General features: G+C 35.3%; 2 protein-coding genes across 4 annotated transcripts in view; both read left to right on the top strand.

Moving 5' to 3' along the window:
- Positions 1-7,337, top strand: part of LOC127431605 (mitogen-activated protein kinase kinase kinase 15-like) — a 45,623-nt gene extending 38,286 nt beyond the window's left edge. For 2 of the 3 annotated variants that reach the window (XM_051682098.1, XM_051682100.1), the window contains exons 26-29: positions 36-151; positions 3,629-3,735; positions 3,871-3,947; positions 5,469-7,337. In XM_051682098.1, coding sequence (XP_051538058.1) covers positions 36-151; positions 3,629-3,735; positions 3,871-3,947; positions 5,469-5,565 — 397 coding nt within the window. In that variant the 3' untranslated portion in view covers positions 5,566-7,337. Of the gene's footprint in view, positions 1-35; positions 152-839; positions 954-3,628; positions 3,736-3,870; positions 3,948-5,468 lie in introns of those variants that run through there. The other variant, XR_007895625.1, reaches the window with a different exon arrangement.
- A 6,078-nt stretch (positions 7,338-13,415) lies between these two features.
- Positions 13,416-16,377, top strand: LOC127431639 (C-C motif chemokine 3-like 1). The gene is made up of 4 exons (XM_051682171.1): positions 13,416-13,689; positions 14,557-14,659; positions 15,921-15,998; positions 16,107-16,377. The coding sequence occupies exons 1-4, from the start codon at positions 13,620-13,622 to the stop codon at positions 16,153-16,155; spliced, it is 300 nt and encodes a 99-aa protein (XP_051538131.1). The 5' UTR covers positions 13,416-13,619; the 3' UTR covers positions 16,156-16,377.
- Positions 16,378-19,044: the final 2,667 nt, after the last annotated feature.

The following is a 19,044-nucleotide window of genomic DNA, read 5'->3' as shown; positions in this document are numbered from 1 at the left end:
AACCTGCTCCATGTAAAATGGATTACTTTCTGCAGGCTGCTTGAAGAACTAGTGCAAAAGGAGAGAGAGTATCAGCAGGTACTGAAACAAACTCTCCAGCAGCGGGCACATGACATCGAGCTTATCAGGATCAGACAGCAGCCTGCTCCAGGTTAGTATGTGTTAACTGCCAAACACACACACTTATAGATTTTAAATCTACTATTCAACCATAAACTTTCACTTTTCACAATTGTTAAGGACTTGGTGTGACAACCGTGACACCTGTAATCACCTCAATCTAAATTCCAGTTACCTGTCATGGCCTGTTTCATTTCCTTTTATCTGAGCTTGAAAGCATTACCAGAATGGAAAATCCGAGCCTCCTTATTATCATATAGGATGAATAAATAAATAGAAAATACAGAAATAAATAAGTGAGAAAATAAAAAAAAAAATATGGAAAGTATGAAACGTATTAAACAGAAATAAACAAATGAAAGAATACACGTATGAAAATAAATACATATAAATAGTATAAACAGAAATAAATATACAGTATATTGGTGTTTCTTCAATTTCAGGCATTTTCATGTCCCAGGGGTTACATTAAAACTGACTTGGAACATTTTTTACCAGGCCTTCATAATTTATTTTTGGTACTTTTCAAATGCCTTTATGTATAGATTTGACTGTTTTAGCCTTGTCCCAGACCCTTAATTTCAATATTAAACTATGAAAATTGTGTGAAAATGATTTCTATCATTTTTTTTCTTAAAAAATTATGACTGTCCCACAGTTGTGACTTTATTTCCATCACACCAAATTGGTTTTTTTTTTTTTTTTTTTTTTTTCAAAAGTTAGTGTACTTTTTTGCCAAGTCAACAAAAGTGTCAGTGAAAAGCTGGCTTGAGATAAAATATGAGACAAGTGATGTTTGGAGACCATCAAAGAAAAAACAAGGAAAATTCAAGGTAAATATTGCTTTCAAGTTTTTCCAGTCAAGCTGTAATTTTGCCAAATTATGCAAAAAGTGTTAAAGGATTTTTTTATTGTGTGTGTTTAGGATAAATAAAATGCTAGCTTTGAAATTAGCCTTAGCTAGACAAAGGAGTTGGTCATTTTATATATATATATATATATATATATATATATATATATATATATATATATATAAAAAAGGGGTAAACAATAATAATTTCCACCACAGAATTCTATTAAACACAATGCAGAATTTGAGATGTGGTGGAAATGATACTGTGCTGGGAATTTCCATGTCTTTCATAACAAAATGACAAAAATGACATAAATCTCCTGTGACACATGTACATGCAGTGATGGACATTGTCAGGAGATTAATGAAAAACAATGGTAAGAGTGTGAAAGATGTTTAAACAAGACTACTTTCTAGAAAGTGGAAAAAGTGCCTGAAGCCAAATAAACATCCATATACATTTATTCTTACATATAATATAGAATATGTACTAGAATATGTAAATATTATAAATATACTTTGCTTTGAAATATTTTTCGAAGAGTGTGCCTATAGGCGCTTTTCCACCATCAGGCCAAATGTTTCTCATTGTGGAACTGTGGTACATTTACACGACAACGATGTCCTAAAAACGGAAAAATTTTCCTTTGCGTTTTTTAAAAGTTTCGCGTACAGACGACAACATTGTCAAAATGATCCCCGTTCACATGGATCCGCGAAAACGACTAAAAACGTTGTATTATGCATGCCAGGCCAGTAGTTGGCAATGTCACTTTGTAAAGAAACACTACACACCTGCGTACATAAAGAGCGGTGAATACAAACAATGAAGATAGCGAAAGTATTGAGCAATTTTGTCTGGACGGACAATGAGGTTGCTTTATTACTACAATTACTTTGCTGGAGAAGCGTCAATAACTCAAAATCTTGAGCAGCACAAACACAGTCCTGTAGTCCACCATTGTAGTTCTGAATGTCTCGCGCGTTGTTTTGAAGTACTTGCGCGCATGCCTATAAACTGAACACGTAATACTCGTGCTCATGATGTCATCGTTTTCACAAATTCGCGTTTTTGTATGTTTACACGGAGACGATAACGGCATCGTTTTCAAAAACTTGCACTTTGAAACCTGTTTTCAAAAGTTTGCATTTTCAGGCCCCAAAACGCCATTGTCGTGTAAACGAACAGCCAAAACGCATAAAAAGTTTTCCGTTTTAGTTGAAAACGTTGTCATGTAAATGGCCCCTAAGTTTGTTGGGGTTTTTTTATTTTTATTTTGGAGCTCCAAAATCATGATTCAAATGGACTGACTGAGCAAGTGACCAGTCATGAGTCGCCATGTCAATACAGACATTCCACCACCACAGTTCTCCTGTACCGAGTACAGTCAGCTAATCATGCTGAGCAGGGCTGGCCCTAGCATTTTGGGGCCCTAAGCAGATTTGTAGTAGATCTGTAGTTTATCAGCACAGGTATATCTACTTCAGAAGTATAAAAAAGAAAGAAAATTATTTTTAAAACAAACAAACAAACACATATCACATGCATAAATTAATAAATATATTTAATTAAGTTATGTGGATATGAATAAGAAAGAATTAAATGACCAAATTAAGGTGTAGTAGGCTTCAGTAGATGAAATTTACACTTGATGTAAATAGTGGCTATTTGCACCCTGGTGTATAATAAAACAGTATATAATCTAACAACATCAGTGTATGTAATATTGTGACTGAACTTAACCACATCGCTGGCAGTGGGAAGAAACTTTATGTGTCACGTAATGGTACCTCATTACTGCTGTCTTTAAATGCGTAGCGTGGCTTTAGAACGGTCTCTTCGGGTCCAGGAACCGGGTAACCAAGTCGCCGGCATGACCCTCACTTTCAGTTGGCTCGTGAAATGCCGACCCGCTGGAAAGACAGGGAAAGGCATGCGTGCACGCATTCTCTGCACTGCCAAACATTTAATGAGCCGACGCGAGCACCGCCTTTAGGCTACTTTCAGTGATATCACACTCCCCTTAGACGCTTTCTTTACACCTTTGGTGTTCATTTTTATTTCAAACAAATGTCTTTCCGTCTGTCTTCGCTTACATGGATTGATAAGGGGAGAATAGTGAAATTGGCAAAAGGTGGACTTGAACCCAGATTGCCCAAGCAACTTACTAGTTGTCTTACTAATGTCACCACATCAAATCTTAGGCTGAGGAAGGTCAAATGCACACACTTATCTCTCCATGTCTTTTCCTCTAAGAGTATGCAATAATTTTAATTGTTTTGATAGGTTCCATCGGATTACTGGCATGCATATAGCTGAACTGTGTGCCCAGTGATATTTACACTTATTGCAAATAATTATTTGGCTATATTGAACCCATGGTAGGGGGTCCTATGCAGCCGCAAATATCGCTTAATAGTCAGGGCCGCCACTGGTGCTGAGAAACCCGGACAGGGAACGGTTTGTAATTGTACCAAACCGTTCTCAAGTGGAAATGCTACCAAATGAACCATTTGGCTCGACAAAACACTTTATGATGCCTTTAAATACTATCTAGGTAGGCATCTTACTAGGTTTGGGAGCCAAGCTTTATAGATCATCTATAGGCATCTACATTGTAATGTTGTGACATCCTTTCTTTTCCCTCACACCAGAGACGCCCACCCCTTCCATATTTAACATGGCCACTCAGCCTGAGCCTGACAAGAAGCTTACTGACTGGCTGAAGGAACAGGGTGCTGACTCAGATACCATAGACAAGGTGAAACAAATTTCACATGGACTTCACAGTGTCTTTCCCACAATGTGAAATATAGCTCACTGGTGTAAAGTTTCTTTTACATAATAAACGAACAGGAGATTCATGCTAGGTTTTTGTGGTTAATATCATTGACAGTTTGTTTTGGAAGATTATACACTTAACGACATTCTTTGTGATGTGACTAAAGAAGACCTTCACTGCCTGAGGATTAGGTAAGTTTTGTTTTTAAGTATACACTCAGTAAAAGTGTGTATGTGATTCTGTACATTGTTCCTTTTGCATACTGTATAGTGGCCCCAAAAAGTTTTGAAATCTTATGCCACATATAGAATATAAATGTCATTAAATTAGATAACAAAATATCAAACCAAGCAGCTTTTATTAAGCACACTTTTCAATCAAACCATGCAGCTTTGAAGCTTCAATGGATTGAGCCAAGAGGTAAATTTGTGAACTTTATTTTACCTCTAAATGTCTTTTTGTTATACAAATTTGTCATAATTCATTTAACTTGAACTTTGGTGTCTGTATAAATGAAAGTGAATAGAACACAAAGGCTCATTTGGAATCACGTACTACGATACTACTCTTACTATTTCTGCTATAACTACCATAATTGTGAAAGAGTAGTATGGTAGGATGCCATTCTGAATTTAGCCCATTTCATTCTGAGATGAAATATGCCTGTTGTTACTCTGCTAGTGAATTTGAAGGGAACTGACTTTATACTGTACATCCACTAAATACATAATTGGGATCAGTTGGGTAAAAGTAATTGCAACAATGGCTATGAAAAGTGAAGCTAGATCTAAAAAAGGTCTAGCATAATTTGTTTACAGATGCCACTTGGTTTGATATTTATATAATGCAATTTATACAATTTAAATGTGGCTTAAAGGAATACTTTGCACCAAAATTGAAAATGATCTCATAATTTACTCACCCTAATGCCATCCCGGATGTGTATAACTTTCTTTCTTCAGCAGAACACAAATGAAGATTTTTTAGAAGAATTTCTCAGCTCTTTTGGTCCATACAATGCAAGTGAATGGGTGCCAAAATTTTGAAGCTCCAAATATCACATAGGTCAGCATAAAAGTAAACCATATGACTCCAGTGGTTAAATCAATGTCTTCAGAAGCGATATGATAGGTGTGGGTGAGAAACAGATTCTAGATTTTAGTCAATTTTTACTATAAATTTTTCTCCCTGTTCAGTCGATCTCCACTTTAACTTTCACATTCTTCTTCTTGTGTAAAGAGGTAATATGATCTCTGGGATTCTATTTTGGTGATTCACATTCTTCATGCATACGCCTCCTACTGTGCTGGGAGAGGAATTTCTTAGCAAAAATTTACTTAAATTTTGATCTGTTTCTCACCCACACCTATCATATCACTTTTGAAGATATGAAATTAACCACTGGAGTCTTATGGATTACTTTTATGCTGCCTTTGTATGCTTTTTGGAGTGTCAAAATTTTGGTACCCATTTACTTGCATTGTATGGACCTACAAGGCTGAAATATTTTTATAAAAATCTTAATTTGTGTTTTGCTGAAGGAAGAAAGTCATACACATCTGAGATGGCATGAGGGGAGTAAATGATGAGAGAATTTTAATTTTGGGGTAAACTATCCCTTTAAGTGTCCAAATACTTTTTGGGGCTCCAGTTCCTCACACTGTAAATAAATTGGAATGTATTTGAATATTTCTTGTGTGTGCTCACTACAGGGGAGGCGTGCTGTGTCGTATCTGGAAAGCAATACAGAAACATCGCAATAAAGGGGTTAGAAAGGCCATGAATGACGCGGGAAATTCAGAAGGATGAAAGCTGTGCAAAGTTCCTATTAACGGAAATCTGAGCCAACATAATAAATCCACACACATCCCTATATTGAGACACTGTTTATTAAAACCCCTCTGGCTCAAACCTTGTAATTCTGACGCCCTCTGTTCAACTTGTCATGTTTGCCTGTTTCTCATTTCTAATCTATTACTTTTGTGATATTTTTAGCATGTGACCTCATTCTCTCCGGGTTTTCCATCTAATTTTCATCCCATTTAAATAGGAAAACCCAAAGGGATGTAAACAGCTCTATCCAGGAAAGACTATTCTTTACACTGGGGCCCCTAGTGGTGCGGGCTGGCACAGAGTGAATCTCTCAGTGACATGGGAATGGGCTCAGAACAGCACAGCAAACAGTGTTGTAGGACTTCCAATCATGCCATTTTAAATGTTAGAGAGTCTATTGAGATTTCTATGGTTTTAGCTTCAAAATTCTCGACCGTGTTTTGATTTCATTCTAAAATCGTGTGTAAAATTTGTGCATAAAATATTGTGCATTACATTTTGAGGGACTGTCTGGACGAAATAATCACAGACCTCTCAGACCAGGGCTAAAGAGCCTCTTTTTAATATATTTTGATCATTTTGCTTGTGATTGCCTAAGGCATCAGTTGATAAATTCATCAGCAGATAAATATGAGCACATGTAATTATGTTTTATACTTTACTGTACTTTAACCATCACTTGTTATTCATGTCTATAAAAATATGTGCAAGACCAGTCTTGCAGACAGCAAATTATTATGGTTTAGTTTACACCTAGCCCATGTTCCACAGGCATGTATCCTCTTTCTTAAGAATGATGTGCCTATTGTGTCGTGAGCTGTTAAACATAGTCAGATTAATTTGACTTTGTTATAAGGTAATACATGCCTGAACTGCATGATTGGAAGTCAGAATAGACTAAAGCACCAAAGGTGCTTGATCCACTTGTGTTTAATCTTTATATTGTGTATCTTGTGTTTAAATGTTAAAGCACTGTGTCTGTTGATTTGTTTTAGTTGCGCTTAGAGCTCTAATTTTCCATCTAAGCTATTTAAATTATTTTTCTAATGTGTGTGCCTCAAGGTGACATGAAAGATTTCTTTCTCTGTTTTACTTTTAACTTAGGAAAATAATCTCAATTGATTGATAAACTGGATATTCAGGCTGTGTTTGAGACAAAATGCCAACTCGATTCTCTGAATTGCAAAACACTTAAGGTGAATAAAGTTCAAACTTGCAATAGTCTTTCAAACCCAACCTGATATAAATGTCTGAACACATGCAAACAAATTGTTAATCTGTTAAATGTAACATGATATAGCTGCTGTGTAAAACAAATAATTTCACTGCCTTCAAATGCTTGGCATATTTCAGCCATGGAAAATTTTGCAAATGCTGGAAACATTGTCAAAATGGAAACATTTCAATGTACATTTTTAAGAAATGGAAACCATAAAAACTAATGAAAAGTCTAACTATATACAGTAAGGACCTAAAACACTGTTATTGTAACATTTCCTCTTAAATGTTCTGTTTCATGTGACGTGTTTTTCTCTAAAGTGGACAAAGTTGTTACTGTGTTGTTGATATTCGTGCTGAAGCTTTTTAGATAAAATCTTTTTCTTTTTCATTTATGGCATGGTGGTATAATGAATATGCTTGTCTTAAAGGTCAACGAAACACATTTAGCATATTGTTTTATATTTTTTCTCATGTGCTCTTTGAAAACTCAAAAATGTTTTGGAAAAGTAAAAAAGTTTTTAGAATTATCTCCAAATGGTCTTTCAGTTCTTAGTAAGACTGTTAGATTTTTAAGATAAAAAATAATCATAAGCGTCACAACCCTCAGGGATTTATCGGTAGACAGGTATTCGCTGGAATGTGGTGAAATGGATATTTATGTTTACAGACCATTGAGGCGTAAATATGAGTCAATTGTTGCCTTTTCTCCTGTCACTCTAAATCTAGTCAAATCAAGTCAGAAATGCAGAAAGTGGGAATTGCTGTTGTCTTATTCTTATTGAATTTGTGCAAACAGTAATTGAAGCATTTGCATATAAAACAAGAACTTTAATAGAGATTGACCAGTGCTTAATTTCTTGACACAACCATTTCTGAATCTAATTTTAAAATTAAAACATGCTGTGTTTGCCTTTGTATGAGGTCATGATATCCAGTTATGCAAATAAAGAGGTCAGTCAAGTTTTTAGAGGACTGGTAGGGAATTTTGATCACTCTTTGGACAGAGGGGGTTTATTCTGAGTAATAGCCATAGTAGTAATTGTTGGTTAGTGCACATAGCAGAGGCAAAAAAGAATGCTGAGATGCTGGCATGCCAAATTGTAACAAACGCCCTTTGGAGACCTTTGTACAAATATTAGATTCCTTATTCTGGAAGCGTGAAATCTCATTCATGTACTTTGATTTTGCGCAGATTGAAACTACTGTTTTAATAAGCCTATACAGTGGCCCTATGAAGTTTTTAGACAGTTAAAAATGTATGAATTGAATGCAGTAATTGCATTAGTTAAAAAAAAAAAAAAAAAAAAAAGTAGCATGTGCAAAGAATTGTTGCTTCAGCAAATTCTTTTTTTTTTGTTTGTTTGTTTGCTTTTTTTGTTGTTGACATTTTTGCAATGCCTTGGTGGTTCCATCAGAGAGACAACAAAGTGTAGTTCATCACACTATGGACATATTCCACAAAATTAAAAAACAGAAATTGTGTCCAAATAGTTTTGTGTAATTTTGTGTGTGTCAATGTTCATTAGAAACAAATCTAAATGGGAAAACATGAGCGTTCTTAGGACAGTTTGTCAAGCAACATGCACAAACTTAATCTGTTAGTTCACTCAGAAATTACAATTCTCTCATCATTTACTCACTCTCATGCCATCCCAGATGTGTAGGACTTTCTTCTTCTGCAGAACACAAATGAAGATTTTTAGAAGTATATTTCAACTCTGTATGTCCTTCCAATGCAAGTGAATGGTGATCAGAATTTGTAGGTATAAAATCATATAAAGGAAACATTAAAGTAATCCATACAAACCCAGTGGTTAAATCTATATCTTCAAAAGCTATATGAAAGTTGTGGGTGTGAAACAAATCACAATTTAAGTTCTTTTTTTTAATATATATACACAGGTGCATCTCAATAAATTAGAATGTCCCAACTCCGTAATACCTTTATTTTTAATGATGTGAGAGGAGAAAAGATGGTGGCCGTAAGAGTGGTGACAGAGCTGCTTTTATTACTTTTACTTTTATTACGTATCATATTTTAATGAGGATATAATTTATTACAGCTGATTTATTATTACATGAGCAAACAAGGTTTGAACATCAACCGTAACAAGATCAAATTGAAGTTCACATCTTTTTAACACTTCTCTGTACAAATTACCAAGGCTGTTTATTGGATCAATACAGTTAAATGTCGTATGCGACTACGCATTACTTTACGGAGCGCTTACGACCTACTAGTTAAGTCTTGCATAAAGAACAGGTGGTGCAACCAAATTAAGCACTGACTTAGTTACAAACTATCTAGTAGTTACTAAGCCCTTAGTGTGAACTTTACATCACAACTTACGTGAGACCTTATCTACAGCTGGTGTAACTAACTACTAACTAATGTGGAGTTTGGCAGGCGTGAGTAAAAGGCTCTAAGCTTGCAAACGACTGACTGCTTTATCTATATTTTTTCTCTGACCCTTCCGTCTCCATATACATAAGTCAGGCATATGAGGTATCATTTGAAAGCTTAGAATCTGATCTTTTCAGAGATAATTACTTCTGTATTTATGTTACTTAAAATAACAAAATAAGGCCTCAAAACATTTGCATTGAAAATTAGCGCCCCCTTGAGGTAATGGGGTAGTAATATTTATATTAAAAATAAAAGTAATTCAAATAGCACCTAAATGGATAAGTCATATATCAAATGAAAGCTCTTATTCTCGGAATGTGACTGTACAGTTAATTTTGTTGCCATGATACCACAGTTCGAAAGATTTTCAAAAGAATCACAAAGTGAAATATGATTTCTGCAAGTCATCAAATACAAACGTCTCGTTTATGCTCCTATAACTGCTGCTGTAAGCCCCAAATAGCTAAAAACTAAAATCTGCTTTTCCTTCAGAGTTTTCTAAAAAATTACCCATTTTTTACTTGTCTGTATGTTTGCTTGACTGAATAATCTAATGTTATATCTTATAGCAAAATACGCTATCCAGAAGGAAAAGCATGCAAAACACATCATCAAAAAAATATGTTTTCGACTATTGATGATAAAGCGGTATATATATATATATATATATATATATATATATATATATATATATATATATATATATATCATTGCAAGGGGAGGATCTCAGCTTTCTAATGACACCTAGATTGTGCTTCTAGTCCACTCAGAGGCCAAGATATTCAAACAATGATCATACTTGAACTGAAAATTAGACTGAATGTCTATGGACGAGCACATCTTTGAGGGCTAAAATGCATTAGAGCGCCACCTACATTTCAAATCTGTATATTGTGATGGAATGTGATAAAGAAAAAAAAAGACTGCCATCTAGGCCTGGGGTCGGTAACCCATGGCACCCGGACACTGGCACGCCAGCAACGGTGAGAGAGGAGTAGACTATTTTATTGATATAAATTCCGCACTTGCATTCCACTCTACATCTTGATGTAATCGTTCCACATGAACATGCAGCGTGTTTTCATGAGCTGAATGGGAGGCTAAACAAACAGTTAAAATGTGATGAGACTGCAGTATACCCAAAAGACCCATGCAGCGCGTGCAAGCCATTCATGCATCACAAGCCGGCAACACTTCACTTTCGGTTAATCGCACGAGTAAACGCGCCCGCATTGCTTCGGTCAGGTTGCATGGCTGACAGCCTACATTCCTTGTTTCATTTGTTTCTTTTTGCTTTCAGAACAACACATCATGTAATAAGGAAAACACCATTATTAATCCTTGAGATTTCCAAACCAGCATAAAGGTACACCCTCATTAAACCATGGTCACACTCAAAATTACATGAAACGATTAAAAGAGAAAACATAAACCCACATTTTTGGTTCAAAAATCTGAACCAGTTAGGACAACAAAAAAAAATTTTTTTTTAACTTTCAGTTTATCATAAGATTATAAACACATACAATATTATTTACGAATAATTGGAGTCTTTTTTTTATTTGGGGGGTTCTCTGAAAAAATATTATTAATTGCAATTAGTCCACAGTATGTGTGAATGGTGTAAAATGGTATGGAAAGTGCGGGCGGCAGCCGAAAAATGCATAAAGGCACATACCTCAATAACGTTGACAATCAACAAATCTCATTAAGAGATGAGATCCTAACATTACCACACAACAAATGACTAAATTGGCAACGACAAAAAAAAAAAAAAAAAAAAAACAATAACAGCATAAATAATAAGCCTATAACATTAACTGCATAATTTATTCATGTTGCAATGCATACTTAAACTCCCAAATCAGCAAAATTGTTTAACATGAAGCTGTTTATTCAGACAACTCTGTTCGGCTAGTTGGGACAACATTTAGGGAAATATTGTTGGTCTAACATGTGTTTTTATGTAGATGAAAGTAATTCACATTTCCTAGTATCTGTGTCTCAAACACCCCCATAAGCTGGATAAAATGCAATTTCATTTTTTACAGTGCAAACACTTGAGATCACATAAAGAATATTTCATTTTAAATGTCCTAAAACCTACGTAATGTAGACCTTCCACATTAAAATGTTAGTTTTGTAAACAAATCCATGTAAATGTTTCTTTGAAGTTAATTTCAAAAATTTAAGTACAAGCCTTTAAAAGATCAAGATTAACATAAATTCTTTCAGGTGTGTCCAAACATTTGTCTGCTTCTGTAAAAATGTGACATTTACAGTTATGGTGTATTTTATAGAGTAAAACATAACAACTGAACTCAATATTTTGTGCACGGAGCACCAGGAACTGACACGGAGAAAAGACTTAATGTGAAATTGAACCATATAATGCTTTTCACCAAAGGAAATATCTCATTGTTAAAAGTGTAATGGTAGAAGATCTTTGAAATTGTGAGTAAATCAGGCTGAAAAGGATTAAAAGAGGAATGGACGTGCAGAAAGCATCTGCAGCTCAAGAAACCAGAGCCTGAGTCTCCTCCCAAAGTTTGGCAGTTGTAGTCTGAAGTTTCTGAGCCAGATCTTTATGCCAGCTTGATTAACGAAAAAGGGTGACTGTGATTATGTTATGACTCATATGTTCTATGATCTACTCTCAAAACAAGTAACTCTTTGCTGAACTTTCAGTTGCAGACAGTAACTCCATATTGTTGGAGTTATGGGTCTTAAATGGGTCTTTACATTAAATGAAGCCATAAACTCTACTTCAGTACCTTGTATGGCAAAAACCTAACTGAACTGAACAAGCAATAGCACATGATAGCATTCTATATGCTCACTAAGCACTTTATTAGCAACACCTGTACACCTACATATTCATGTGATTATTTAAACAGCCAATCATGTGGCAGCGGTACAGTGCATAAAATCATGCAGATACAGGTCAGGAGCTTCAGTTAATGTTCACATCAACTATCAGAATGGGGTAAAGATGTGATCTCAGTGATTTTGACCGTGGCATGATTGTTGGTGCCAGATGGGCTGGTTTGAGTATTTCTGTAACTGCTGATCTCCTGGGATTTTCACACACAACAGTCTCTAGAATTTACTCAGAATGGTGCCAAAAAAACAAACAAACATCCAGTGAGCAGCAATTCTGCGGACGGAAACACCTTGTTGATGAGAGAGGTCAACAGAGAATGGCCAGACTGCTTCAAGCTGACAGAATGGCTAGAAAAATTACACATTTATTTTAACATCGACTCTCCCCATCCAGTTCCAGTTTCATCAATGCTGCATTAATACTAGCGAAAATTATAAATGTACTCCTTTTTCAATTGCACACAATGAAATTACGTTCAGGAATAGTGTTGCATTAGTACATTTTAATAAGGGATCTGACCAAGCAGCAAACATATTATAGTGTGTATTTCCTTTAATGCAACAATTAAGATAAACACAGGTGATTCATGCAGGATGTTCAGCAATTGAGACACCATATTTGTCTATCTGTACACGTCAGTAGATTATCTGTAACTAAATGGCATCTTTTGAAGGAAGTTTCTAATTACAGAGATGCAAAATACACTGAAGTGTTATGACATCATGTGGGACTAGCTGTAAATTATTTTATGTAATCTTAGTTTCTGTTAACTGTGGCTTTTTAACCAATGAGATGAGTCATAAAATTTGACCCATAAAACTTTATTTTCTTATCTGTCTCTCATAAACTTTATACATTTGATACATATAAGTGTCATAGAACCACTCTACTACTTGGCAGAGCTTACAAATTTTTTTTCTTTCCCCTCAAGGAATGGCACGTTGAGATATAGGGTGAATGAGATATATATTTTAGTAAAGTTCTTTAGACATTCCTGTTTTGCAAGTGTGACTGATAAGCAGTTTTCACATAATCTGGCCTGTATAAAATGCCTTTGGTTTACTTTATTTAAGAGGAACAAAAAAGTCATTTTTTAAACGAATCGAAGACTGCAATTTTTAAAGCATAACCAGTTTTTTTTATTATATTTATGCACACCTCAAACATTTCTAAATTATTCTAAAATTCTAAATGACTGTATATCAAATATTTATGTGTAATCATATTTATTCCAAAGATCCCAAAATCAAACCAACTCTCTGGCCAGAGGAATGTGTTGATGAAAGCTTACAGGAAGTAAATTTTGTTCAGCTGTATCATACTCCTGCTTTGAAAGTGACGTGATCACAGCACACATTTCATTCCATGAGGAGTTGGGGGAAATCCCATGAGAAGTGCTTAAACTGAAGAATTTAATCAGTGAACAACAGAAGCTCTTCGAACCTTCTCTGTGGATTATTTCTCTCTTAATGAGACTTAACACTTTATGAGATACTGGAAGTCTTTGAAAAGTGAAAGATGATCGATGTTAAAATCTGCACTTTGTGCTTCCTCATACTGGGTGCCTTCATCATGGGGATAGATTCAGGTGAGACAGGTGCATTTATACTCAAAACTCAAAAACAGGTTTTTGAATAGACCTTTTACTGCGTTGTTCTACTGAATGCACAAACGACATGTCAGCACATTGCTACTTGACAAGTGTGCTTTAATGTGCTGTGAAAATTTAAAAGGTACTGGAGGTACCATTTGGGGTTCCTCACATGCCACACTGGCTGAACCCTCTGGAGATCCTCCAGGCACCCTTTAAAGGAGTTTTAAATACCCTAAAGTATTTATGAACTCAAGGAACTGCAAGACACATTTCAAGTACTTTGAAGCCTTTCCCTATGAATATGATACTAAACAAACCAGTCCTTCTGGAACTAAGAGTTAGTCTTTTTCAAAGAACTGAAAGGGTTCGTAAAAGTTCTTCCAAAGGGTGCTGCCAACATGGCATGTTATGAACCCCAAATGGTGCCTTGAGTATCTTTTAATTTTTACAGTGTGTGCTGGAAAACTTGGCTGGTAGAAATAGAGCAATTGTTTTTAAATACATTTTTATTGTGATATAATATGTTAATTGCATTGACAAGTATCAAATTAAGATTGTTTCTTGCTCATGGGCACAGTAATAATGCTGAAGATCTCATTACCTTTCCAGTTAATGGGCCACACTTATCGCTAAATTTAAACCAGCAACCCTTGTCTAAACAACCCAGATTCTCAACTATTAGGCCACCGCCATGCATAATAGCTAAAAACTTGTTATCAATGTCATAAAACCATTCCATTGCAATTATTGTTACTGTGGATACAGTTTACTGTTATTTTTGATATCGGACACTAGTAGAGAATTTGACAGAGTCGACAGATGTGTGAACATCTGAATAATCCTTTTCCTCCTGTTGCACAGCGAGTTGCTGTCTAAAGTACACTCAACGGCAAATACGTTGTAAAATTCTGAAACGCTACAACATCCAAGACATCACTCGCAGCTGTGACATCCCAGCTATAATGTATGTATTATTCACATCTTTCACATTTTGCAACCCCTTCATATAAGTTAGAAATTTCCTTAAATACATGTCAATGGCAACTTTCATTCATGAGTCTACAAAAACGTTAATTCAGAGAATAAACAAAGTGTGCAGAAATAAAGGGTGGCTCCTTTGCAGAAGCTTAAATAATGCACAAGATATGGGAGAACGTGGCTGGTTGTCACATGGGAAGTTGTCAGAAGGGCTATATCTCAGTTACTAAAATGTTTTGAGTGAAAAGTCCAAATAAATGTTGGTTTCAAACACCTTGTTCAAAACACTCTTAAATTAGAATATATTTTGTGAATTCTATACTCCAAATCAAAAATTTAATATCATCATATTTTTGCTAGCTGTAAAGTAAAAAAGTGCACACATAAATTCACACTACATTCAGACAAGAGACAATTATACAATGAAGGTAGATTTGAATCGAAAGGTTTTAACTTTGTTCTTAGGACACAAGGGTATTTTTCATAAATGTCAGGTCAAGTTGTCACATTTGTTTTCAAATGTCATAAAGTTATATATTGAATTATGTTATGAATATTTGTTGGCCAAAACAAAATAATACACACACACACACACACATATATATATATATATATATATATATATATATATAGAATGTTACCTTTCACATTTGTGCTGTTTCATTCATTTATTTGTGATTCTAAATTGTTTTACTGTTTATATTTTACTGAAAAACCTGTAAGAGACTGTTTAATGGTGCATGGTCTATTGTGACAACTTACCCCATAAAGTGTGTCAATGAAGATCTTTTTTTTTTTGTTTTTTTGTGAGCTTATTAGTGAAAATATTCAATTACTTTTTGTAGCCGATACTTTAAGGTATGTACCTATGTGGAAATTCATTTCCAAAAGTAAATGTACCTTCAAAAATATTCACTGGAGTAAAAATTGTGACACACAGCCCTGGTTTCCCCTATAAGATTTTTCTTTTTTTTTTTTGGTCATTCCATACTTCCCATCTGTCCATTTGTTCTTATTTAATAGTTTTGATGACTTTACTAACATTTTAAAATGGAAAACAATAATAGCAGTAATAGTAATGAATGTGTGTGGTATGGTACCATTCAATTTTGCAATGCCCAACTAAAAAGGCAAACTGCATAGATAAACAGAAATGTTGTGTGACCTTAATGTTATAGAGCTAAGGTTACTGATAATGCTGTCTCTCTAGTGCTAGACAAAGTTCATCGTGCTTTATTTCTTTGCAGCTTTTACACGGAGAATGGAAAATCAGTTTGCGCTGATCCAGACCAACTTTGGGTGCAAAGGAGAGTCGAATGCCTAGAGTATGTGAAAGTAACTTATCAGTCATTGACTTGATGAAATTAAGTCTTACCACATTTTGTGCTCTTTAAAAATGTAATTGATGGAAACAAAATGTCCTGTCCCCTTAGCTTTAAAGCAGCAATGGTCAAGACTGACAGCAAGAGAACACAAAAATGAAGCCTGCAAACATCTTTAATCTCTTTACTGTTTATCAATAAAGAGTACGCTATTTATACTCTTTATTTGTATGTATATTTACACTTATTTTTTCAGAATATTTTTTGTGGGTAAAACTAAATTTTTTCACGACTAATTAAAATACTAAAAACATTTAGACTTTACTATATTTTTATAAATAAAATATAAATGATTAATATCTATATTATCTATATATACAGGTGCATCTCAATAAATTAGAATGTCGTGGAAAAGTTCATTTATTTCAGTAATTCAACTCAAATTGTGAAACTCGTGTATTAAATAAATTCAATGCACACAGACTGAAGTAGTTTAAGTCTTTGGTTCTTTTAATTGTGATGATTTTGGCTCACATTTAACAAAAACCCACCAATTCACTATCTCAAAAAATTAGAATATGGTGACATGCCAATCAGCTAATCAACTCAAAACACCTGCAAAGGTTTCCTGAGCCTTCAAAATGGTCTCTCAGTTTGGTTCACTAGGCTACACAATCATGGGGAAGACTGCTGATCTGACAGTTGTCCAGAAGACAATCACTGACACCCTTCACAAGGAGGGTAAGCCACAAACATTCATTGCCAAATAAGCTGGCTGTTCACAGAGTGCTGTATCCAAGCATGTTAACAGATAGTTGAGTGGAAGGAAAAAGTGTGGAAGAAAAAGATGCACAACCAACCGAGAGAACCGCAGCCTTATGATTGTCAAGCAAAATCGATTCAAGAATTTGGGTGAACTTCACAAGGAATGGACTGAGGCTGGGGTCAAGGCATCAAGAGCCACCACACACAGACATGTCAAGGAATTTGGCTACAGTTGTCATATTCCTCTTGTCAAGCCACTCCTGAACCACAGACAACGTCAGAGGCGTCTTACCTGGGCTAAGGAGAAGAAGAACTGGACTGTTGCCCAGTGGTCCAAAGTCCTCTTTTCAGATGAGAGCAAGTTTTGTATTTCATTTGGAAACCAAGGTCCTAGAGTCTGGAGGAAGGGTGGAGAAGCTCATAGCCCAAGTTGCTTGAAGTCCAGTGTTAAGTTTCCACAGTCTGTGATGATTTGGGGTGCAATGTCATCTGCTGGTGTTGGTCCATTGTGTTTTTTGAAAACCAAAGTCACTGCACCCGTTTACCAAGAAATTTTGGAGCACTTCAGGCTTCCTTCTGCTGACCAGCTTTTTAAAGATGCTGATTTCATTTTCCAGCAGGATTTGGCACCTGCCCACACTGCCAAAAGCACCAAAAGTTGGTTAAATGACCATGGTGTTGGTGTGCTTGACTGGCCAGTAAACTCACCAGACCTGAACCCCATAGAGAATCTATGGGGTATTGTCAAGAGGAAAATGAGAAACAAGAGACCAAAAAATGCAGATGAGCTGAAGGCCACTGTCAAAGAAACCTGGGCTTCCATACCACCTCAGCAGTGCCACAAACTGATCACCTCCATGCCACGCCGAATTGAGGCAGTAATTAAAGCAAAAGGAGCCCCTACCAAGTACTGAGTACATATACAGTAAATGAACATACTTTCCAGAAGGCCAACAATTCACTAAAAATGTTTTTTTTTATTGGTCTTATGATGTATTCTAATTTTTTGAGATAGTGAATTGGTGGGTTTTTGTTAAATGTGAGACAAAATCATCACAATTAAAAGAACCAAAGACTTAAACTACTTCAGTCTGTGTGCACTGAATTTATTTAATACATGAGTTTCTCAATTTGAGTTGAATTACTGAAATAAATGAACTTTTCCACGACATTCTAATTTATTGAGATGCACCTGTATATATATTAGATAAAATTGTACTGTTTTAAATTTTGTATTGCTGTAATGAAGACTGCAAACTCAGCACTACAATGGACTATTTTCTTGATGTTGTTTTTATTTTGATCTATGGCATTTACCTTGAAATTAATAAAAAACTCAAGGTGAAGAAAACAACAGTCTTTAAGAGGGGTTTGACATCATGACAGTGACAGCTTTAAAGAGGACAACTAAAAATCTTTAGATCAATACATAATACTGATTTCCTTGTGATCAGACACTGTTTGTACAAGCCACCATGCATGTCACCATGAAACGTTAAGCAGACTGTGCCCTATTCAGAGGAATTTAAATGAAAAAGTTTCAAATAAAAGGTGAGTTCCCCATAGTATGTTTACATGTTTTTTTTACAACTGGTTACGTGCTTAAAAAGAAAGAGGAAAATACTTAAGCTGTGACCGTTTGGAAGGTTGCTGTGAAATAACCTGCCACTAATCTACAGTAAAAACATCTCTAAATTCAACTCTAAAGCTGTCTGAATATCTTATTTAATGCCTAAGTATACATAGGCTACAGTGCTTCAAAAAAGCTGACCACTTCCCATCACTTCCCATGTACTTACTTTTTTTCCTCAAGAATCTACACACCTCAGAATTACCTTAGCATGATTTGCATTTCTCATTTGCAAAAAGGTTTCACATGCAATATTTGGGTCATGCTAACTTTCAAACAGACTCATTTTTGGGACTGGCCCATGCCAGGCTAACATTTCCAAGCCGTTTTGGTACAGATGGTGTTGCGTTGCAGGGTCTTGTCATTAAATTGCTTAATATTCAGTTTGATTGTTAAAACAAATGGGGTGAACAATCATCAATTACGTAATTTACAGCTTTTAAGTTAATGACATTTTATATCCCCTAACCCTAAACCTTATCCTCAAACAAACCTGTGCTAAACATGATTTGGCCGATTTATGAGCTTTTGTTTTACTAGTGAGGTCCAGGCTCAAGTCTGTTGTGTAGAGTTTTCACTATATCAGTGAGGTCAAACACAGGTGTTTGCACGATATGAGCACGGCGAAACAACAAAAGAAATAGGAGGATTTTA

Source organism: Myxocyprinus asiaticus, chromosome 41 (assembly GCF_019703515.2).
Source record: "Myxocyprinus asiaticus isolate MX2 ecotype Aquarium Trade chromosome 41, UBuf_Myxa_2, whole genome shotgun sequence".
NCBI classification, from domain to species: Eukaryota; Metazoa; Chordata; class Actinopteri; order Cypriniformes; family Catostomidae; genus Myxocyprinus; species Myxocyprinus asiaticus.
This window is presented reverse-complemented; position numbering and strand designations above follow the sequence as displayed.

Excerpts from the sequence above, each read along its gene's own strand:
- LOC127431639 (XM_051682171.1), top strand. The coding sequence starts at position 13,620 with ATGATCGATGTTAAAATCTGCACTTTGTGCTTCCTCATACTGGGTGCC. Across the intron at positions 14,660-15,920 it reads TGTGACATCCCAGCTATAAT|CTTTTACACGGAGAATGGAA; the intron begins GTATGTATTATT and ends ATTTCTTTGCAG. Across the intron at positions 15,999-16,106 it reads AGGAGAGTCGAATGCCTAGA|CTTTAAAGCAGCAATGGTCA; the intron begins GTATGTGAAAGT and ends CTGTCCCCTTAG.